This window comes from Mastigoproctus giganteus, chromosome 8 (genome assembly GCF_048544385.1).
Source record: "Mastigoproctus giganteus isolate SK-2022 chromosome 8, ASM4854438v1, whole genome shotgun sequence".
NCBI lineage: Eukaryota > Metazoa > Arthropoda > Arachnida > Uropygi > Thelyphonidae > Mastigoproctus > Mastigoproctus giganteus.
Genome location: NC_143582.1, coordinates 141,120,399 through 141,144,553, shown reverse-complemented (window position 1 = coordinate 141,144,553; position 24,155 = coordinate 141,120,399). Strand labels below are relative to the sequence as shown.

Sequence of the window (24,155 nt, the reverse complement as noted above, 5' to 3'; positions counted from 1 at the left end):
TCTGGACTTGGACAATGCTTTGGACCCACCAAAAATGAGTAATGGCTGTAGTATAATTTGCATCACGAAGGGCTGCCAATGTTCTGGACAGAAATGTTACGAGATACCTTCATCTCTACAAAAAAATATATCAACTTTAGTGATAAAAGAAACGAACATTAAAAATCTCCCACCTTACTCATTTAAACATTTTACTGAAGTTTGCACACTTGAAATCCTACAGAACAGAATCGAAATAATTAAAAACAGAAGTTTTCACGGTCTAAATCGACTTCAAACTCTCAATTTGGCTTCCAATGGAATCAAAATAATAGAACCAGAGGCGTTTGCTGGTTTATTTAACTTACAAGAGATAATTCTGGTACGAAATGAGATTGTTAGCATATCTGATATTGTTCTCTCACTGACACCATCTGCTGTACCATCCTTAGTTTATCTAAATCTCGGAGCAAATAGCCTAAGTAAAATCAAACAGTTTGATTTTATGCCCCTAAGTGCAAGTAAACTGAAACACATTCAACTAATTTTTTGTGGATTAAGCTTCATTCATCCACTTGCATTTTTACCCCTTGACAAACTACAAATTCTTAGTCTTCGAGCAAATGAAAAACTCAAGCCGAATAATCTTATAAACATCTTTGAAACATTTAAAAATATGTCTGTGTTAGTCTTGGATATGTCAAAATTGGGTTTTAATGATATTCCGACTTCCCTTCTAAAGATCTTGGCACAGACGTCGGTAGAAGATCTGCAAATTGCTCGTTCTGAATTCGCAGAAATAAAAGAAGGACAATTTCCTTTCTATCCGGGACTAAAGAAGCTAAGCCTAAGTTTTACTCATATTCAGTATATTGCAGAAAATGCATTTTCAAATCTAACGGGATTAAAAATATTGAAAATGTCGAGGAATCAATTAAATTCTATCCCAAAAGCGGTTCTCATTCCGCACCTTGAAGTCTTGGATATCAGCGGATTTCCAAAAACATCACTTCGGATCGAGTTTCATGAAAATCTTTTTGTAAATATGAAATTTTTAAGGCAACTGATATTATCCTATAAAACATTTCTGACAATTAAAAAGTTTATGTTTGTAGGGCTAACAGTGTTGGAAGAACTAGAGATGATAAGATGCGGTATTGAGAACATAGAAGGACATTCGTTCTTTCCGTTAAAGTCTCTCATTAAACTTGACTTGAGTGAGAACCCTATATTTTCCTTGGGAACTCATGGAATTCACCCTTTTCCCCTGTTTATGGATTTGAAGAATTTGAATACTTTAATTATTAGAAATGCTAAAATACAGGAAAGTCACATACCTTTGTTAAATAGCCTCCACTCACTGGAAGCTTTAGATTTGTCGCATAATGCAATTGGAAACTTGAACTCAGCGATATTTGATAATTTATCGCAACTAAACAAAGTAAATCTCTCAAGAAACGATATCAGAAAGTGGAACGTAGCGTTATTTGCAAATAACACTAATCTAGCTATTATGGACCTGTCCTTCAATCATCTAACTGAAGTGACAACTACGATGATAGGGGATTTCTCTCATTTAAATAATTTAGATTTGTCAGGGAATCCTTTTATTTGTAAATGCGATTTATTGACTTTCATAAGATGGGCCAATGAAACAAACGTAACAATTCATAAATTCTGGAGAAACAGACCAAGCAGAGATTACGCCTGTGAAAACCCTTCTGATATGATCAATATGCCACTCTCAAATCTCTCATTTCTTCTTGCTCAGAATTGTTTACAGAATGAATCCACATATAAACTGGGTCTGTTATCTACTTTGTCTGTCGTTCTAATATTCGTACTATTTTTAGTAGTCGGCGCATATTTCTATCGATTACGCATGCGTAAATCACTAATAGCCCAAGAATTAAGAAATTTCCAATACGATGCTTTTATTTCTTACAGTAACGATGATTCTAACTGGGTGTTCCAGTATTTTCTTCCTAACTTAGAAAACGATACCTCTGGCCTTCGACTATGTGTCTACGAACGAGACTTTGTCGCTGGTCGAGGAATCACTGACTGCATTATTGACAGCATAAAATGTAGCAGAAAAGTAGTGCTAATCGTGTCCAATAATTTCCTTAAAAGTCCGTGGTGCAAGTTTGAAACCGATTTAGCCCACCATGTGCTTGTGGATGAAGAGAGACAAGGGCTCATTTTAATAAGACTGGGGAATTTGCAAATTGCTAGTGTCACTCCCCAGTTAAATTATCTTTTTAAAACCAAAATCTACTTAGAGTGGAACGAAGATCCAAAGATTCAAGCTGCATTTTGGCGAAAGCTGTTTAAAGCTTTGGAAAATCCTCGCCAGATTCAGAAAAAAACATGTCACATTGTATGATAGATCTTTTCAGAACATAGCATTTAATTTGAATTATTTTCTGCGATATTTAACAGTAGTATTGCAGTTTTCAATTCTTCGTAAGATCCAAATTAATATATGAACAGTGAATGAAAGGTCCATAATCTGGCCACCTGCTTAATTTGATTCTTTGTGCATAATTGGGCAATCTTCAGATTTTACATATTACCCTATAACTTGATCGCGTACCTTTGTACTTAAGAGTGCTCACTGGACAATCTAGAAACACGCACAGTAGCTAATAGAGACTACAGAAGGATCCATCCAAATACTGAAAACAGAGCCATGCCAAAATCTAAGCCTGCAAAAGATAATCCTGCAATTAAAATAACATGAAATGCATGTAGTGATTTTAGGTTAATTTATAATTGCACAGTTAATTAAGGAAAGGTATTTATCAGAATTATTCCTACACTACCAGTCTATATCAATTACAGAAATTATACTAATAAAAATATCAGTATTATTCCTATAATTATATATGTCCTTATTAGTTTTTGACACAAATATCTATATTTTGTTTATGATCCATCTCCTTTTAAAATTACTAATACTGTTTATTAAAGATGATAATAAAAATTAACACTCTTTGAAACACAGCAGTAAAGTTTGGAATTCAGATAGCAAAATGCTCCGCAGTTCTTTCGACGTCCATGCTTTCGCCTTATGATAATGCAAAATTATACTTAACAGTTACTCAATTTAGCAGCTAAAAATCCTTAATTTGAAATGAGAATTTGTATTAAATCTACCTCATTTGTACGGGTGTTTTATTTCTGTATGGATCTTAAATAATAAAATATTATGAAAGTTTTTCGCCGTCTTTAAATAAGGTATTCATTAATACTTAGATTATAGAATGTATTAATGTACCGTTTGGAATTGACTCAAAGTTTGAATAGCATAAAGCTTAATGAGTGGTACTCACCTTAGATAAATCTGCTACGATACATGAAGTTAGGATGGAAGAATAATTTGAGGCTTAAGGTAGTTTAAAATAATTTAAAATGATTTAAAATAAGTTAAGATTGTGAACACGGAATTAAAATATGCTCAAGGAAGTAGAAGTGCACAACTTCAATGACAACCAGGGACGAAGGTGTGCACTTCTACTTCCATGAATATTTGGCTCTCTGGGGTAGCTTTCATCTCTAAATCCAATGCCATTCATTCAATTCGATGAAAATATTCATTTTTACGAATATTCGCAAATAACAATCGAATGCGATCAATTCATTTCCTATTTGAGAATATTTTATTATTTTTTTTATTTTCTTCAATGGATTACTTCAAATCATATTTCTCTGTGGGCTATGGTAGCATATGTGAAGCATATGGTAGGCGAGTCGTGGTTTGGTCAATCCTGGTATAAAGAAAATAAAAAGCAGTCCTCCTCTAGCTAGATGATAAACCAATATTGGTGGAAACGTTAACAATGATCACATGGAATTAGCGGACTGCTAGATATTACCCAGATTCAAAGTCAGTGGACAGCAATAGGAACAGTGTGTCCAACCTGCATTACTTTCAACAGAAAATATGCAAATGAAGAGAAGGAGCGAGTAGTATAAAAGTAAAAATACTCATTCTAATTACTAATTCAGAACCGCTCATTCAAGCAGCATATATTTCGCAAACTTTTCTTTTTCATTACATGAATTTTCTTTTATTTTAATTGTGCTGTAAGGATTTGAATTATTTTATAGATCTTTTATAGATTTTTATCATTGAGTTTGAATTATTTTATAGAATTATATTCAGAGGAATAGTATTAAGTGACTTAACAGTCGTTATTTGAAATGGCTGTTAAAAGCATTTTTTTATTTCTTTGTACTGTTTTGTTTTGTCGTGCAGATTCATGGCTTAGAGGTATGAAATACATTGAACTGTGAAGGCAACATCTGCACTTTCTCAGTTATTCAAGCTACAATACACATCTTAACTAAGTAATGAAAATCAGCATTTTGAAGAACATTTTTTAATGAAAAAAAAAACGATGTTCATCAATATTTCTAATTTTTCAGAGATGTACACGTAGACAGATTTATTCTGGAGGTTGGGGGCTCTTTTGCCTCTGTCTCTGCTGTCACGCTCTTATTTACAGAAAAAAATACAGAATAACTTATTGATTAATGGAAAAAAATATTACTTATTTTACACCGGCATGACGAGCATAATAATATGCATTAAATAAATATATTTATATGAAATAATACACCTGAATAGAAAATATGTACAACATTCTACCCAACGTTGGTAACGCTGATGCTGCTTTGGGTAGTGTAACATTCGACAATCTCGTTACATTACGTGGTAATCTGATCACTTGAGATGAGCTAGTGGTCACAAATATGGTATTTACAACCATCTATAAGCAGAACTATAGCTGGATATTTCCACTGTTAAATTAGCCGTTTCTTTGAATTCTCTCTCTCTCTCTCTCTCTCTCTCTCTCTCTCTCTCTCTCTCTCTCTCTCTCTCTCTCCTCTCTCTCTCTCTCTCTCTCTCTCTCTCTCTCTCTCTCATTTCCGCGGAGGTTCCTTTCACATGATAGGCAATGGTTTCTTAGTCCTGATGATAGCAATTCTTATCGATGGAAATTCGTTATATGTATCCAGAGCAGACATCACGAATAGATGGTCATTAGAATCATCTGAAAAGGAGATGAGAGTCAGTTTCATCACTGTGATGTAGAAAATTTATAAATTAATATTCATGAAACTTTATGAAATACTAAAGGAAATGCAAAAGTGATTCAAATGAAAACAGAAAAAAAAAAAAAACAGTCCTTGGCAAATGTGCTTTTGGCGTAAAAAGACAAACGTTCGTTGCTTTGCGTTCATTGGTACTCCTAAGTGCAATTGCTATTTTCGCAGAAGGCATCTTGCATTGCATCCTACGATAAATTTTAGTACCGACTGAAATTCATTGGATGTTTAGCGTGTATGGTCTCACCATGTCACAATGGGGAATTTATAAATGGGTCCAAATGCTTAAAATTGGAGTCCATAATCTGTAAGATTCTGCTTGTCTTAGCCATGTTAATAAGCCTTGTTACGCCAAACTAACTCTGAAAAATGTGAGCGAGGAAGCGAATATAAGCATCAAATATGTTTATCTTTTTCTCTAGGAAACTGGAATTCAGTAAAGTCGTGTGTCTATGTGCAAAATTGGTTTCTCATCGACTTAGCAGATGTGCTGAAACAACGAGTTGAAGCGCACTCTATGTTGCTGATTCGGTAAGAAGCAGAGGAAGATGAATTCCTAGACTGTAGAGTAACTGAAGATGAGTCAGGGACGCATTGCTTTCAGTATGATATCAACTGAGCTAATAAAGAGTGACGCCATTCCAAGCCAAAGAAATTCCGAACCATCCCAGCTACAGGAAAGTAGCTGAAATGGTTCGGATTCACCGTGTGACAAAAAGAGTTATTTTAGAGAGTTAGAAGAAATCAAGAAAGGAAAGAACTGCTTTCAACATCAGGAAAGGGAGTGGTCACTGCAATGTACTCATGAGCTTGAATTCTGCAATTTTAACCAAATGTCGAAGTTTGATCTCAAAAGGGTTTTGCGTACAGCATTGGAACTCGCATCCTCACAGTGTCTAAGCAACTACCGAGATCATTATCTCCGTTTCGAAGCGCTACCACCCCCTCCTTGTTCTACTGGCTTATATATAAATTATTATTATTTTTATACCACTCAAAAGAGGCATTGGTAGAAAGCTTCTACTCGGATGACGAGGTTCAAAAAGTAGCGGTTGAGTGGCTCAGACAGAAATCAAATAAATTCTTCTCTGACGACATCCCCCAACATTACTTTCTCGAGGAAAGGCAGAACTGTAAGACGCGGTGACTGTTGAAAAATAATGAATCTTCTGCATAAATAATTTTTTATGTAACTTTTCCTGTCTTCATTTGAATCAGTTTCTTTCATATTACAACTCACAGCTGCATTAATGTGGTAACACAGAAATTTGAAATGCTCAATGTAAATTAATGCAAACTGCAGTACCGTAAAAAATATGCTCAGAGTTTCATGGTTAAATGGTCATCAGTGTGCGCATTAATTAAAAACAGTGGATTCTTCCTAACCAAACGTGACTCACCTCCTCTAACGATAATGCATTCTCTTTCATCTTCTTCTCCAACGTTGTAAACCTCTCTGAAAGAAAGAAAAATAAGTAAGCTATTAAACTATTAAGTACTGAAGACTTTTACTTTGCAGGTATTCATTCTAAGGGAAACAGAAAACGAAATGAAACTATTTTTGAAATAGAATTTAAAACCAAAGAGATGCAAATAATTAAACTTGTTTTGTAGTTTTAATAATTCACATGATTTCAAATGCTATTTGTTTTAACGTTAACGATATCCTAGTATGGAATTTGTTGTAGGGTTTTAGGAGCATCGGCGACTAAGGCCACGTTGCTCCGTGTATATTGTTTGTAAATTGCGTGTGTTCTGATGTCGATTTTGTTTGCTCGACGAAAAACCATGCTACCCTCGCCTCAGGACGACTAACTCAGCCACGTTGTGAAAAGGACCAATAAAAATTCCGCGCGTCAATGACAGGATTCGAATTTCAGTTATTTCCATCCAGCGTGGGGAGGACTACCATCCTACCAACTGTGCTACCCACAAGAGCAGTACAGTATAGTATTTAGACTTAAGTGAAAGGTGAGTGTGTGCGTTAAGCGCTAAAGGAACTAAGGCTGAAGCAATAGCATATATTGTACGTATAAATTACGTATATTCTGTGGCCAAAACAGTAGAGTTTCCAGGAGAAAAATCCATGAAACCCTCGCCTGAGGCCGCCTAACTGAGTCATTGTGACAAAAGCCCAAATATTCCTCACATCATTGAAGGGATTTGAAATTAGTCATTGCTACAGGTTGTGGGAGGAAAGCGATTATAGCTGCTGCTGTGCTGTCCACGAGGAACATAAACGATAAAGCTTTTACGTCATTGGATAATTAGGAAATAAACAATTGCATCCAATTAACAATAATCGAAACCAATTATTATAAAGAAATCCGCAGTCACTTACCATGAGCAATATATAACTTGACTAGAGCCAAAAAGAAATCTTCTGTGGTAAGGAGACTGTTCTTTGTAAACCTTAGAACAAGACATTCCAAAACCTTGTTGCTTACTGTTACACCTAAAAAAGAAGAAAAGGAGAAAAGCAGTTATAAATCCATGTGACATAAAGATATTACTACATGTGTTGCGCAGATAAAAAGAACAGTTAAAGAATATGATTATAATGTTTTAATCTAGCATTATAAGAAAGTATTTTTATGGAATTCATAATAACCTACCAGCTTCCCACAGAACTGTGCGAAAGTTGAAGCTGCTTGTTCTGCCTCTATTTGAATGGTCCATTTTCATGAAAGCTGCCTGAAAATAAAAAAAATATCAACTATAATTATAAAGCTCTTCCTTTGTATCAAAGGATGTTTCAACGATTTTATAAGCAAATTAGTCATCTTTTAAACGAAAAACCGCGGGCGGTGTAACGTAACGAATAAGGTATTAACCTCATAAACCCTATCTTTATGTTCAGACCATCATTAAACATTGAGATTTTTATTTTTTTCTTACACGTGTTGTTCAAATTTTTTTTAATGGAAGGAAATATAAGTTAATTTGAGTCCGGAATATCAAAAACTTTTATCAAAAGGAATACTTTTTAAAGATTGAAATGTTTGCTGTGGTCGCTTCGCAATTTATAGAAAACGAAAAAATACATATTTTTATTTTCTTTTTGGTATATATATTAAATTTATTTTTAAGTTATAAGTTTTCAATTTCTGTTTCAGTTCCATTTTCTGAAATGATTATAAATTTTATTTTAAGAATATTCTTTAGTTCATGCTCTATCACAGCTGCTAGTACAGATTTATTATAGCTCTCTTTCTACATCGTATGAAAAAGGCCTGGGTTCGGGTTCTCGTCTAAACGAAAGGAACTATTTTGATTTTTCTTTAGCACTGTGGCTGAATTAGTTGCACACTGCTGTTTTCTACTTGAAATTCACGGGTTTTTCATCCAGAGAAACACAGACATCAACCATATAATAAGCGAGATTTAGAGAGCGAATACATCGATTCCTCACAGCCTCAGTTCCCTGGCGAAACTAAGGTTATGAAATAAAAATAAATAACAACGACCATCGTTATTCCTTCTGGAAGTGGATGGAGGACAGATCTTCACGCCACTTTGTATAAATTATGTGACTGTAGTCCGATAACGATAAGGAAATACAATCTTTTTTTTACAACTTGGACGAGTTAGCCGGTCTCAGCCAAGAGTCACGTGGTTTTATTTCCAAGAAATTCGGGTTTCTCGCCCATCATATAAACCGATCTAAGCACGATACATGAAATTTACGGATACAATTTACTGGGACTCCTGACGCCACACTCACACTCTTGGCCCAAGCGAGTAGAGTGGTTATGATCACTGTTCTTCCACGTCCACTAGGAAAAGGCCTGAATTCAAAAACTGTGAAAGAGAAAATGAATTTTTATGGGCTTTTTTTTTTCTTTCATAATGGCTGAGTCGATCTCATGTGATGTGGGTTGCATGGTACTTTCTTCGGAAAACAGCAAACCTAGCAAAAAACTCAATCGGAAACACAATATACTGACGCTTTACAGCCTCAGTTGGTTCGGCGCTTAACAAGCGCACACCTAACACCTTATTCTTGTGTCAAAATTCGTGAGCAGTACAGCGAGTATAATCACCACCTTCCCCACACCGGCTGGAAAAGGCTTGAATTCGCATCCCATCAATAACGAGAGGAACTTTTATGGTTTTTTTTTTTCACTCAGTGGCTCAGTTGGTCGGTCTTAGGCGTAGATAGCAAGGTTCTCTCCTCCCTCGGTGTTTTCTTCCAGCAAACAGACAAACTGACCAGAGAATTCACGAAAATAATAATACTTGGGCAGATGAAAGTATATTCCAAGTGGTCCTAGAGTGACATATTTTTAGTCCCCAGAACAGGCTGGATTCGACATGGAACGAACTCAACAAGATGTCGAAAGTATACCACATGGATGCTTGTCCATGTTGACTCAATTGCTTCTCACAATTTTTGCAAATTGGATGGATGCCGCTCTCTAATCCGAAGAGCTCATTCCTCTTCATCCCACAGGTTTTCATTTGGATTGATATCTGGTAATTGGAGAGGCACTGCAGTGCCTGAATTCCTACTCTGATTCCTGGAACCAGTTCTGTATAATTCTGGTCTTATGACATGGAACAGTATCCTGTTAGAAGAAAACCCATTCTTAGATGGATACGTTACAATCATTAAGGATGTGCCTTATCGGAAACTTATGGCTCCACTGGTATCAAGGATCCCAATATGCACCACTATCCACAGCATTACTCAGCTGCCACAAGCTTCATTATTGATAACCGGCAGGATGAATCCATGGACACATACACAAATCCACCTTTGTTACTCACAAGAACACCACCAGAAGGAAAATAACTTGCTACAACAATGCTTTCCATGACACGATAAATTTAAAATAAAATGAAGTGAAGCCGTTACTGATCCCTTCCCTTGGCATCTATTACTCTAAAGAAGCCTGGCAGTGAGCGCCAAGATAGTCAAGGTTGAAGAGATACCACGGGCAACGACTGGTGATGTACTGCCTAAATCCTTTATATTTTTGTACATATATTTCATATTTTTGTAGTGCGCTTTTTGATAGAATAATTTCCTTCTTAATTTTGGATACTTCGATATTCCACAATTTTTAAGTATATAAAATAAAAAAAAATTGTAAATTCTGTACGTTTCAGGTTAAGCATACGTGTGCTCCATGTAACCCCCGGACACATGTCCCTATCTTAACCTTTGAATGTAAATATCACCCCTCCCCTAGTTTACTACTGTCCGGGGAGTATCTTTTGAGCAGAGCAATAAACAGATTTAATAATAATAATAACAAATAATATTTATTATTATTCTGTTTTCGCCACATCATGCGGAGAAAACTTGCCAAATGGTTTTTCAAAATTTGTTTTAAAAATGATATCAGCATAGTCGATTTCAAGTTCAGGTGCTACCTTTTTCAGAATACATACACACATATGCCAACAGTAATCGATTTTCGTTTTCTGCTTGCAATCAGATCCGTACGAGTACAGATTCACGTTGTACAAGGATCAGTCTAAAAATTCTTCATACACTGGAGATATGTAATCCCAGTGAATACCAACAAATCCTGTACCCAGGCAGGTCAATCTGGATAACAGTAATTATTGTGCTTCTAGAAATTAAGAGGCTAGAACTATTCATTTGTATTAATAGTCATCTGAAATCGTTACTTAACAGTCGATTTTTTTATTAAATTTAAAATATCGGAATTCTAACTTATCCTGTGATAAATTAATTTTAACATATGCGAATCTAAGATACTGATATCGTGGCTTTTGAAAAAGTATTCATCACAAAGCCACGCACGCTGTATGGAGAATATTTACAAGCAGAAAATGTTTATCAATTAGCAGCATAGCAGATATTTTTTATATCCCAGTTGATGGATGCCATGACGAATGAGGAAACAACCGAAAAATATAAGCTTTCAAGAAACCAGGTTTTCTCTTCTTGAGAATGGAGAGTGTGTCAGCCAAAGGGCGAAACCTACTTGAATGCATTTTGATTATATTTGATATAATGCAATTAATTCCTTGATTACTTTTTTCATAACGGATCCCTCCACTATTAATTTTCTTTCCTTCTCAAGTGATTCTGTTGTGATGTAACATGTTTGCTTGAAACAGAGCACTGCAACATCTTTTAGGATAGTCTGGTCTTAAATAATAATAAAAGTTGATTCACGAAACGGTTATCGTACGGAAGAGTAATATAATGTCATGTATGTCATCAAAACTAGCAAATATATAAAAATCCAGCAAAGGTACAAAATACCGAGTTGACTAAACGGCAAGCAAGCCTTTGAACTTATTCTAGATTGCGGTGTTGTCATTATAAATAACAGTACAGCAATCTAGAGTAAGCTGTGCTGTTATTATAAATAAAATAGAACCTTATTTTATATTTAATTAGTAGATTGAAGAAAAAAATCTGTAGCTAGTAGTTTAAATTCGAAAACATGTGTATTTACCTTCCAGTATTGAAGAGTGTACAAAATACCCAAAAGTTCTGTTCTGTTAATTTTACCAGTTATAAGACTCTACACCTGAAGTTAAGAAAAATTTAAGTATATTGACCATTAACAAAATACTAGTAAACAAAAGTAAAGGCACAGTTTAGTTTGTAAACTTAACCTTTGTAAATCCAAAACTGAAATTATGCACATTGATTAAATAACTGATGCAAGAACTTCCCTTTCGCTTCTAAAGGATGTGTGAGTATGACATTCGTCAGATTTTTATGCTGTTACTCATCTATGGTGGTAGGCAATGGCATACCACCACATTATCTGATTCCGCAGAGACCATAACAAAACCAACTCCAAAAACTGCTGTTAAAGGAAGACCTGCAACTAGGTGGAAGGATGGGATCAGTGAACTTTTGGACGTAACATTTGGCGATGCAGCTCGTATAGCACACAATCGATGCAGTTGGAGGAATTTGTTAGTGGCCACAACATCTCCTCAGAGAACTATGTGACTGGAAGAAGACATCAAATTGGTTTTCGCTATTAACATCCGATTTTCATAGATTTATAATTAAAAACCATATAGAACAAAAAGTGTTGCTGTATCTTACTAATGAAACATATCTAAAATTGTCCTATTTAAATATTTATCAAATAAAAAAATGTTAAAGGATACATCCCGAAGCATAATGAGGTATCGACATAATTCTAAACTTGGCTTTTGAGACAGCAGCTGCAGAGCTAAAAGAACAATATCAATTGTTAAAATCAAGTGCATTCAAAGTAAAAATTTAAGATTTTTTGCTCAGTTCATCAGGAGTATATACGCATGAATATATACATCAATATCACATGTAGAGTATTTTCATAGGCACGAAGCTAATTATGGTAACTGTATTATCTACTATTAATAGCTTTAGCTATATTCTTTCCAAAATTTGCCTGACTTTCCCCAGAAGTTTATTAACTTATTTATCAGTTTAGTACAGGATTTTCACCCCCTGGACAGCAGTTCCGCTGGAAGGGTGTTCATTCTCTAACAACTTTTCAGTTATGCAATAAGTTATTTAAAGAATGTCCAAAATAACCTATTATTAATACATATACCCAATTTGCATACACGTTGTTAGATAAAAATCTCTTCAAATATTCATAGTTCATAGGAGAAAATGCATAGTTCATAGGAGATTCAGAGAGAGAAAGGGAATTCAATCAAACACGCTCATAAGTTGTAACTGGCAGAGTCGCTGGAAATAATCAACGGGCGATCTAGAGCTGGAGAAATTATATATTTCCTGCAATGCTGACATCCTATATTTTATTTTGGAACAAAAACTCCCAGGATTAATTTGAAGAAAATTACAGTATTCTAATACTTTGTTTGAGAATAATATATTTAAATACATATTATATATTTAAATATCTAAAGTTTGTAAGTCTGCTTCTAAACCGAATTCTCTCTCTCTCTCCTTGTAGGATCATAAGACACAACTTTGTTAACTGCAGGTGCATTCCTCGTTGGGAAATTAATTGCTGCAATATGTTTATGTTCCTCGAGACTACAATGTATTATCATTTTTAAATGGCAAGTGTGGCATAGAGGACTGATTTTAATATCGACTGAGAATTGCGATTCATGCTTCTCATCATCCAGTACTGCAACGCGTAACACGCTTTCGATATGTAGCAGGTGCAGATGACCAGATGACCGATGCATAAAGAATGATGACGTAAACACACGTTAAAAGCTATTGTACCAGTAGCTTTTGGTTTGTGACCGCCCTATTAATTCTTAATTAAGGCTCCAATGAAGAGAATAAAATTTGTTTTTAGGTCATTGGAGTGATAAATGAAGCTGAGGTTCATGTCCCAGATCCACATATAAAATTACCTTCTGAATTTGTGCCAGGTCGATGAAGACACAGACATAATTTTCTACACACTTCTTCGAAAACGTGATTTGTGCAGATTTTAATTTATTTAGGTGGAGTCCAATGGAACCTAGATAATTATTTAAGTCAAGCATTACTTTTTGGATCTCCAGGTTAACTTTTTATGCAGAGTCAGGAGTGTTTGGATGAACGAGGACCTTGAGGTCATCAGCATGTACGACAAAATTAGGATTTTCTGACAAGAACGGTTCATGTTATACTGCAAACAGTGTTGAGGATTAAATTCCATCCTGCAGAACGCCTCTAGTTACTTTAAAAGTTAGCTGCTCACCGTTGTGGTAAACCAGCATTGCCCAATTGGTTAGGATTCCAGACAAGACTTAAAGGAGGTTTCCAGTAATATCGAAACGAAACTGCAGTATGTGCAGAAGAGCGTTTACTGAGAGGTTATCAATGTAACCTTTATGCCGAGGAAGATAACATCTAATTGTCTTTTATTTTGGAATGCCTTTGGTATTTCAAAGAGAGTTTGGAGCAGGTTAGTGATGGCAGATCACTTACTGATGACAATATGGAAATATGCAAGTCTATGGCTGAAACTATGGCGCTACTGGCCAGTGTCTATGCTTAACGCGGTTACTGTGTGCTCCTGAATTTTATGTTAAAATGTTATTTTAAGAAGAGTTATTTGATTGTTCTTAGTGATCACCTTGTTAATGAGTTGCATTGTAGTTAGGGTTGAGTGTTTTTGCGCTATATCAGGTAGTATTCAACTACTTATAGACATGCGTTTATTTGACAGTTGAAACGTTCTTAGTTCTATCAGTCAGATGATTGTTTGCCTATGTTGCAGCATAGCGTAAATACTTAACGTTTTATCTATCTATAATTTAAAATTTATTCATTGGGACTAAGCCTGTACAAACCACCATTAAAATGTGTTTAAGAAAATTCAAAATCATTAATATATTGGACATTATTAGCTGGAGATTGAGAGAGGAAGAGTGATAATGCGCCACCTCACTGAAGATTAAAAAAAATAATATCGGGGGGCACTAAGTGGGACTTTTCTGTAGTCACCTTCCCTCTTCAAGAGCATCTCGTGGGATGCATGATGACTCTTCCTATGATTAAAGCCGGCCCCTTTCAAAATCGGCCATATGGCAGGCAATGGCGTACAATCTGATGCCACAGAGGCAATGGCGTACCATCATATTATCTGATGCCACAGAGACCATAACAAAACTAACTCCAAAAATTGATGTTAAAGGAAGACCTACAACTAGGTGGAATGATAGGAACTTTTGGGCGTGATATTTTGGATATTTTGCGATGCCGCTCGTATAGCATATGACCGATGCAGTTGGAGGATTTTCTTGATGGCCACAACAGCTCCTTAGGGAACAATGTGACTGGAAGAAGAAGATGGCTGAAACAGTGATCAACAATTCTTGGATGGATCGCTTTTTGAAAAACTTTTAGAAGCGAGCACCTAATCGAGACTGGTCTATAATCCTTCAAACATTTTGGGGGTTTGAATTTTGGAACTAGTTTGGCTTAACAGGATTTCAAGATTAAAGGCGTGGAGCCAGTATTTAGAATTTCATTATGTAGTGGAGGATATCACTAATACAAACACTATCATTTTTTAATATGAAACAGGGAAATCCATCGTGGCCAATCCTTTATTAGGAAGTTTGTTGACTACCTTTATTGTTGATTCTTTAGAAATGTGAATAGTTGCAAAGTTTGGTCTTGTAGTTTTCTTAATATTCAAATTGCTTATATTGCTTTTATCTTCAAGTCGTCTGAAGTTTAATTCAGCCTATGCATTAAACGTGAATTGACTCATATTGCACTGCTCCACATTCTTACAGCATGTCCGCTTATTTTCTTTCAAGTGGTTGTAAACTAACTTATAGTGCATAGCTCTTTTCAATTTTAGAAAATTGGCTCTCCCTGTCTTGAAACCAATGCGGTCTTGGTCGGTCCCTGTTCTTTTCCATTTTCGGAATGTTTTTGCCTTTTCAGGAAGGCACTTTTCAACTCAGAAGAAACCCAGTAGTTAGTTCTGGGAGAAATGCGCATTACTTCAGACGCATTCAGGTCAGCAAATCTTAAGAGATTGGCGGAGGGTTAGTTAACTGCTTCTTCAAGTGGAAGTTTAAAAAAGTCTTCCCAATTATAAGGTCTTAAAAGTTTGAGAATTTTTTCGAAATTCGTGTATTTAAGGGTAAAAAGTTTCCTCGAGGTCACAGCATTTGTTTCGGTACTTTCGAACTTCACAGGACATTTAAAAGCAATTTAAGTATGGTCGGAAGAAAAAGCAAAATTAGGCATTGATCTTTCCAACCGTAGGGAGTTATGGTATAGAAGTTCCAACATCTGATTTGTCTTTGTAGGATTAGTGCGTTGTTGTTCTAATCCAAAGACGCAGAAAGAGCGTCTTAAGTCAGCCTTTGCTGTTTTTTTGCCTTGTAAGAGGCATGTTAAAATCACCCATTATGAAAGTTGGAAAAGCTGGTTGCAACTTCCGTGATATCCACATATGGAATTCCATCCTAGTATCTGGGGTGTGAGCCCTCGTGGGTAGCACAGTTGGTAGAATCTCCGTTCCCCCACACCGGATGGAAAAGACCTATGTTCGAGTCCCGTCGATAAAAAAATTCCTATCTGGGGTATGATCCAGCGGGAAGTAGATAAGACATATTTGTATTTCTCAGTTTTGAAATTGAAGTTCTGCACAGATCACCTCAAAGTCGAGCCCTTCAAATCTCAATACTTTTTAAAGATCCACCTTTAAAAAGTCGACCCACCACCTTTTTGTGTTTATGCTGTTATTACTAACAAAATGATTAGTCGTAAATTTGTTCAGCAAGTCAGTGTCGCCATTAGACATATGATTGAAAATTCATCATTAAATAGCTGGGTTTGGAGGGCATGCAAATTTATTTCAGATACTCTTAAAATACTGAATCATTGCTAGATGTGCATCTTCAGTGTATCTGATCTGCTAGGGAGAAACTGCTTTATCTTAGAGCCATATGGGTGAATACAGGGATATAGTATCTCCTGAAGGTGATGTGATTCACAGGAAAAACGATGCTTGCAAATGATGCCTCGTATTCATCTTTCTAACTTGCGCGCGCACTCCAATTTTATTGGCAATTCGTTCCTTAAAGGATGTGGAACCAGTATGTGGAGCGAGCCTGCAATGAAACCTCAGCTTTCTTCAGGATAGATTTTAGAGTAGACCGCGTGCACAACCGAACAACTTTCCAGACCAAAAAGTTGAAACAGGAGTTGTTCTGCATTTAGATGGTTCAGGCTTCTTGTTACTTTCAGCCAAAGTTGTTCGGGAGCAGTTAGAGAAGGGTTACATCATGAGAGTTGTTGTCAATTTAAAGCAGCATGTTTTATAATCGGAATTTAAGTGATTTTTCACATAACTTTAATAAAACCAGTCTTTTCAGTAATCATTTAATTTAATTCAATTTTAATTTAATTTTTGATTGTGCAAATATTTTAGGAGCTGTGCGGTATCATAGAGGTATGAATGAAGCTATAAAAGCTTGAGGTGCCATTTAAAATCCATGCTACAAGGAAACAGTCTGAGCCGATTTAAATGTGGTTTGTTTTACTTGGTGTGTTGCTATAAGATGGAACTTAGCATTCTGAAAAATTTCAGGGGTAAATTCATACTCGCGTGAAAGGTGGTTGGTCACACAAAAGTTGAAACGTCGACTACGGAGACCACCTGTTTTGACAAGACCTCGGAAGATTTTATCTTGTTATCGAAGGTTCTAAAGAATTATCCAAGAAAGCCAGAAGTATTCAAGACTAGCTGTCAGTGCGCACACCGTACTCGTATACTGAATGTGCATCAGCAGTGTTTCAGGACGAGCTGACACTCAAAGAATACAGGCTGCAATGCGCACACCTCGTTGAATTAATTCCAATGAGATTTAATAATACGAAGAATGAATGCTGACGGAAGAGCTCTCCATGGCTAAAATGAACCAAAATGTCTGCTGCGGATTAATCTCTTTAATGCAAAAAGTCTTTGTACATACCAGGTTTAGATAGTATGAATCAGAGCTGTAATATGTTCTACGTTGATAATAATATTAGTAAATAAATAAGAGGAGTATACCTCTATATAGTATGTGGAACACTTCCGTATGATACCCTCCAGAAATTAAAACGGAAAAAACGAAAAAATCGGCAACTTACCGGTACATTAAAGTAAAATATAAATAATTAAATAATTAAAGTAAAATATAAATAATTAAATAATCAATTTAACACAATTCAAAATCAATTCAAAACAATTAAAATTCAAATTAACGCGATTAAAAGAATCTAACGAAAATATTCAAAACGATTTTCCTTCCTGAAGCTGACAATGCTTTTCGACCGACTGTCGTGATCACAGGAATGAAAATTACCGAATCAGGCTAAACCTGCAACTTAAATAGTGATTATATGTCTTCGCGCATGCGCGTAAAAGTCCACGCATCGGAGATCAAATATGGCCGCCGAACATTAAGAGAATTCTCGTGTAATTTAATTTCAACGGTTTCTGCAATTAATAGTCGCGTATAATTACGTTGAACGTTAAGTATTTTGGCCTCGTTAAATAAAACGAGGCCAAAATAAAAAGTTGAGGCTAACTACATCACCTTTCGAGACACGGTGTACAAACAAATTTTTGGATTACCAATGGGTTTGAGCCTGAGTGGCTTAATGTCAGAGATCTATCTCTCAACGATTGAGCAGATACATTTGACACCTTTTCGTCCCCGTATCACATACTATGGGAGGTATTTAGACGATGTTCTAGTTATTACTGATAGTAGTACTATCCAAGACATTTTACATTCGTTTAATAATATTCATTCTAGACTCAAATTTACATTGGAAAGGGAAGATACGGATACAAAGTCATTAAACTTTCTAAATTTCACGCTTACCCGGGACTCGAACAAAATACAATTTAGCATCTATCGAAAACCCACAAACACCGGTATGCTTCTACATTATAATAGCTACCACCCGTTCACCTACAAAAGATCGATTATCTTTAATCAATTTCTAAATGCCTATAAATATTCAACGACGGATTCTGCTTTGGACTCAGAAATACAAATATTAACTAGCAGATTCTTGAACAGGGGTTATCCCATTAACACAATAAATCGAATTAGGGTACAAGCTAAGGATAGGATAAAAAATACTACACCAATCAACAATAGTAATATCAAAAAATACTTTATTTCTGTCCCATATGTTGAACAGTGGCACAAACAGCTTAACAGATTCTTTAAAGATACCGAATTTAAAATTATAGCTAGGCCTATACGAAAGTTACACACTATACTGAACAATCGCTCGGTTCTTTCCGCGTTCGCAACACAAATTAATGATCTAGTATACAACATTTCTTGCGGTGATTGCGACTCGTCTTACCAGGGTTCGACGCGGTTTTCTCTTAATATTCGTGTAAATCAACACGAAGCCTCAGTTCGTGCTTCTCGTTCAGCAGCGTCAGAATTAGCCTTTCATGCCATTAACGAAAAACATACTTTTTTATTTAACGAGGCCAAAATACTTAACGTTCAACGTAATTATACGCGACTATTAATTGCAGAAACCGTTGAAATTAAATTACACGAGAATTCTGTTAATGTTCGGCGGCCATATTTGATCTCCGATGCGTGGACTTTTACGCGCATGCGCGAAGACATATAATCACTATTTAAGTTGCAGGTTTAGCCTGATTCGGTAATTTTCATTCCTGTGATCACGACAGTCGGTCGAAAAGCATTGTCAGCTTCAGGAAGGAAAATCGTTTTGAATATTTTCGTTAGATTCTTTTAATTGCGTTAATTTGAATTTTAATTGTTTTGAATTGATTTTGAATTGTGTTAAATTGATTATTTAATTATTTATATTTTACTTTAATTATTTAATTATTTATATTTTACTTTAATGTACCGGTAAGTTGTCGATTTTTTCGTTTTTTCCGTTTTAATTTCTGGAGGGTATCATACGGAAGTGTTCCACGTACTATATTGAGGTATACTCCTCTTATTTATTTACTAATAACCAGGTTTATAAATATAATGTATATGTAGTGCATCTAGACTGAAGTTTCTGTGTAGTTAGCCGAATTATTCCTCATGAGATAATTAATTAATTAATTGAAACTACTAGATATTATATCACGTGAAGATTTAAGTAATTTATTATTGGAATGCTATAGTTTGAATGATTGAAACACCTCAATGCCAAACACTTAAACAATTCTAGCTATGTTTCGGGAACTCACTGTTTCTCATTTTCAGGCGTGTGGGATTAGAACATTGGTTTGAGATACAATTTTGTAGAAAGATCTACGAAATTCTATTAATAATCTAATTATCTTAAATAAACAATTAAAGTTGTAGAAGTTACCGATGGCGTTACAGTTGCTTGGTTTCAGAATAATTCTTCTATGAGTAATTTGATAACATTCAACATTATTCAGTCTTAATTACAATTTTTATACTATATAATATACACTATCCAATTTACAATAATTACAACATTTTACAAAGACAATTAGTGTATCATAAGTATTTAATTCGTTAATCAATTCATTCATTCATATAATTTATCTGGAATCTTTAGAGTTACTCTCCTATACCAAGCTGGAAAAGCTTGGTATAGAGGGCTGAGAGAGGATTTATATATAAATAAAGTTGATTTTGGTGTAGCTAGTGGGAAGGTTTTTATATGAGATGGTTTTGGGCTCGAGTATATATATATATATTATTACTCGGGGTTTACCTCCTGGTGTGCTGGTGACGAGGTTGCGGTTCTTTTTCTTGCGATCTTTTCCACGCTTGGAATAGATTATAATAGGCGCTGTGAAAGGTGGCTCCTTGTTTCTTGTTTATTGCTGAGCTTCTGAAACATTGTATAAAATAGGCTTCCTTAACATTGTATAAAATAGGCTTCCTCTACCGAAAGTACTAAAGTGTTTGTCAAGCCCCAAGATACTCTGTAGGAAAGGGGGTGGGCGACTATTTCGGATTTGTAGAATCTGCCACGTTGGGTGTCTTTCTTGTGTCCCTGTATTCTTTTCTTTGATCTACTATATGATTCGCTGATGTAGGGTGAGTTGCAGGATTATAGTACTGTATATAGTACAACTGTATATAGTACAACTATATACAGTACATCGGACCTCTGGATTGGATGGTTAATGTTGATCCTTGGAAGGCTTCTGTTTTAGGGATTGGGTTCCAGCATAGAATATACAGTAGTTATGTTATGATTTTTTTTACTGCTTTTGCTATAATGATGCTGATTCATGGAATGTGTAGTATGATGAGCTGGTTCGTTGATTTTTTCATTCTTCAGAGGGGGTTGTAGCTATTGTTGAGAGTTCTGTTGATCATTCGGTCTACAAATGTTGGAGGATATTGCTTCTTCAGATCTATAGCCTTTATGATTACGATTTCCTGCGATCTTGTAATTAATTAGAACTGAATTATTATAACTCCCCCTTCCTTGCGGAACGGATTGTAAAATTTTTCGTGTCAATGGCTAATGTTCTTTTTACTATGGATATTAAAACGCAATTTAATATCTGCAGTGAAGTGCTTAAAATGGTATAAAATTAGAAGAAACTAATTAAAACTTCTGTAAATCGATGTATAAATATGGAAAATATTCTAGAGTACAAAATAAAGAGAACCAATCTTTAAATATCTGTCAGAACTAAACATCATATTTTCTTTCATTCTAATAAATTTTTCTCCGCTCGTTACATTAATGAGCAGAGAAAAATGCCTCGGTATATTTAATTAATGATTAAGATCAAGTTGTGTGCTACACTAGCAGTATGTAATAATAAAAGAACACTTACGTCTCCAACAGGCCCTTAAGATTTTCTGCAGAATACAAGCATCAATTTCCAAGGGTAGCTAGAGAAAATATATAAAAATTGTATTATATTGCGCCAATTTCAAACGTTGCTGCAAACATTCTAGCAGTTAGGTGATTATAATTTGTTCCTTTAATGTATAATTATTTTAAATAAACAATATTTTTTTATTAGTGTCAGGTAAGATAAATTAATTTTTGAAGTCAATAATACCAAATTTTAAGGGGGGAAATAAAATCCGCCCTGTATAAAGTAAACAGGGTGTTAATTAGAGATATTAATGCTATATTAGAATAAACAGAGTATTAATTATTAAAGATGTAGAGTAAATTAGACTAAACATGCATTAATTTTAGTCCTTCCCTCGTTTCCGGTCAGTAATTGTAAACGTCTCAAATAAAATTTCTTTAGAACTTTTTATTAAACTATAACAAAATATTAATTTAACAAAGGTGACTGCAAAAAAAAAATTAACTGCAGGCATTATCGATCCACTGCATGATGGAGACCTCCTCAACATGAATCGTTGAGGAGGTCTCCATCTTGCAGTGAGGAGGACAATGGACCATAATCTGCCACTCTGATCCAGTATGTGCTTGAGCCCCGGTATAGTCAAAGAGGGTGTGCTACTGCACTCCCACTCCTGACCCCTCGGCTATGGCCGAAGGAATCAAATTTAATTTCTGCCCTTATTATTATTTTTACCTAAAATATCTGAAGCGATTTCGTCTTACCTTTTGCATAATTTTTGAGATGACGGGAAATGCATCCTATGGAAAACAAATAAAAAAACAATCAATAATATGATATCAATAATAAGAAGAAATGTAGTTGTGTTGAAATTAATTCAATAATAAGAAGAAATGCAGTTGTGTTGAAATTAATTCAATAATAAGGAAACAATAAATATTATTATTAGTATCAGTAAGGCCAAATTATGTAAGGAAGTGGACTTTTTCTGTATCAATAAAAACAAAGCAAAAAAATAATAATAATAAAAATTAAAAATAATAATAATAATAATAATAATAATAGCGCCTCTGCGAAGTTTAGCGGCAACTTATTCCAAAATTCAACAATCCGCTGCCCGTGAGATCCAGTCATCTATTATTCTCTGACATTTTCTTTTCGTGTCCTTTTGTTTTTTGTCTCACGTACGAGTCAAAATAGACCTTCCCAATTCATTTTACACAACCCCCTTTCAGCGCTTTTTACCCCCCTCAGCGCTTTGTACACTTCAATCAGTTGTTCCCCCCACCAGATGTCTAGTTGTCAAACTTTGCAATCCGCACCATTTAAGCGTCCATTTAAGTCCATTGCAGTCCACTGCAGTCTGTACCATTTAATCTAGTTCACCCTTCTTTAAACTTTCTCCTGAAGTTCTATGTCTTTTTTTAGGTACGGTCTCCAGGGACGAATATAATACCCCAAATGCGATCTAACCATCAACTTGTGCAGAAGGATAATAATGACCTTTTCCCTACTAGCAAAGGTCCATTAAATCATGGACAGGTCACTATGTGCCGACCTAGCAACTTATTCACGGTGCATAGAAAATTTAATGTTAGACTAAATCTTTAACCTAAGTCTTTTTCGCTTTACCCGGCGACTTTTAGATTCATCCCCCCCGCCAAGTTTATATGCAGCTCCAGAATTTCTGTTCTCTAAATGCAGAATTCAGAAGTATTTGGAAAAACGAAAAATGGGAATTGATTGCTTCAATTTCCATTTTTCGGATCATATATGCATCCAATTCAAGTCATTTTGAAGCATCATGGGTTGGCAAGAACTATTAACCAAACTTCTCGCCTTCAAATCATCAGAAAACCTTTACAGCTTTCTTTAGATACCATTATCAATATCATTTATGAAGTTAAAAACAGGAGACCCAACACCAAACCTTGTTCCCTCAAGGATTGGTGTTGCGTCCCCTGACGATTTATGAATACATTCTATCTCCTATCTTTTAGTCAGCCTGGAATCGAGCTAGGATTTTACCAGTAACTCAAACTTTTTCCACTTTATATAGCAAGGAAAATCTTTACTAGTCTGTCGATGTGACCTGTTTACTTCGATCGAATTTTAGACTGGATCATTGCTCAGAATAGTATCTTGTGCTTCGAATTTTTCATACAGTATCTTATTTGTAAATAACTAACCAGCCACCAGATATTTATAAATATCTGTGGTTCGACCTATATATTGTGATGTGCATAATGAATAAAGAAATTAATTAATCAATTAACAACCAATTATTTTATAAATTCTCTTGCGTATAGTTCTCCTTGCTTTATGTTCTTGAAATAACTGTTGTTTGTCTAAATGGGTGCTTGGCTGTTGCCAAGGTCTGTTATTATTTGTACTCGTGTTCTGTCTGCGCGGTAGCACAGTGGTATCGTCACCGTCCTCCCCACACCGGGTGGAAAAGGGTTCGAATCCCGTCGATGACGCGAGGAACTTTAGTGGGCTTTTTTCACTCAGTGGCTGAATTAGTCGATCTCAGGCATAGATAGCAAGGTTTCTTTCCCAGAAACGGGAGTTTTTTCGTCCAGCAAAACAGGTAAATCGACCAGCAAACACACGCAATTTATAGTCATAATACATGTATGGGTAAGAGATTACGGGTGGCCCTAATATAATAATTTGTACTCATGTTCTTAAAGAATGTAATTCTGATTGAAGTAGCAAAAGCCTAGTTTCCTTGGATCTCGTGGCCCATACGAATGTTAAACTTGATTCTTAATGGGTTATTTATACTTTTTTAGGATTATTTATATTTCTACACTTTTCCCCTGAGAC

At 35.3% G+C, this 24,155-nt stretch overlaps 2 protein-coding genes across 4 annotated transcripts in view; one reads left to right on the top strand and one right to left on the bottom strand.

The window, feature by feature from the left end:
* The first annotated feature begins 655 nt into the window (after window positions 1–655).
* LOC150081861 (uncharacterized) lies at window positions 656–2,365 on the top strand. The gene has a single exon (XM_090380347.1). It carries the CDS (start codon window positions 656–658, stop codon window positions 2,363–2,365), a length of 1,710 nt encoding a protein of 569 aa, XP_090236473.1.
* A 2,563-nt stretch (window positions 2,366–4,928) lies between these two features.
* Window positions 4,929–24,155, bottom strand: part of LOC150081860 (calpain-9-like) — a 152,380-nt gene continuing 133,153 nt past the window's right edge. For all 3 annotated transcript variants that reach the window (XM_090379769.1, XM_090379770.1, XM_090379768.1), the window contains exons 12-19: window positions 22,091–22,126; window positions 21,339–21,396; window positions 12,208–12,272; window positions 11,535–11,603; window positions 7,710–7,788; window positions 7,436–7,549; window positions 6,495–6,550; window positions 4,929–5,039 (exon numbers count right to left, since the gene is read on the bottom strand). In XM_090379769.1, coding sequence (XP_090235895.1) covers window positions 5,013–5,039; window positions 6,495–6,550; window positions 7,436–7,549; window positions 7,710–7,788; window positions 11,535–11,603; window positions 12,208–12,272; window positions 21,339–21,396; window positions 22,091–22,126 — 504 coding nt within the window. In that variant the 3' untranslated portion in view covers window positions 4,929–5,012. The remainder of the gene's footprint in view (window positions 5,040–6,494; window positions 6,551–7,435; window positions 7,550–7,709; window positions 7,789–11,534; window positions 11,604–12,207; window positions 12,273–21,338; window positions 21,397–22,090; window positions 22,127–24,155) is intronic.

Coding starts and splice junctions, on each gene's coding strand:
- LOC150081861 (XM_090380347.1), top strand. CDS start 656: ATGTCTGTGTTAGTCTTGGATATGTCAAAATTGGGTTTTAATGATATT.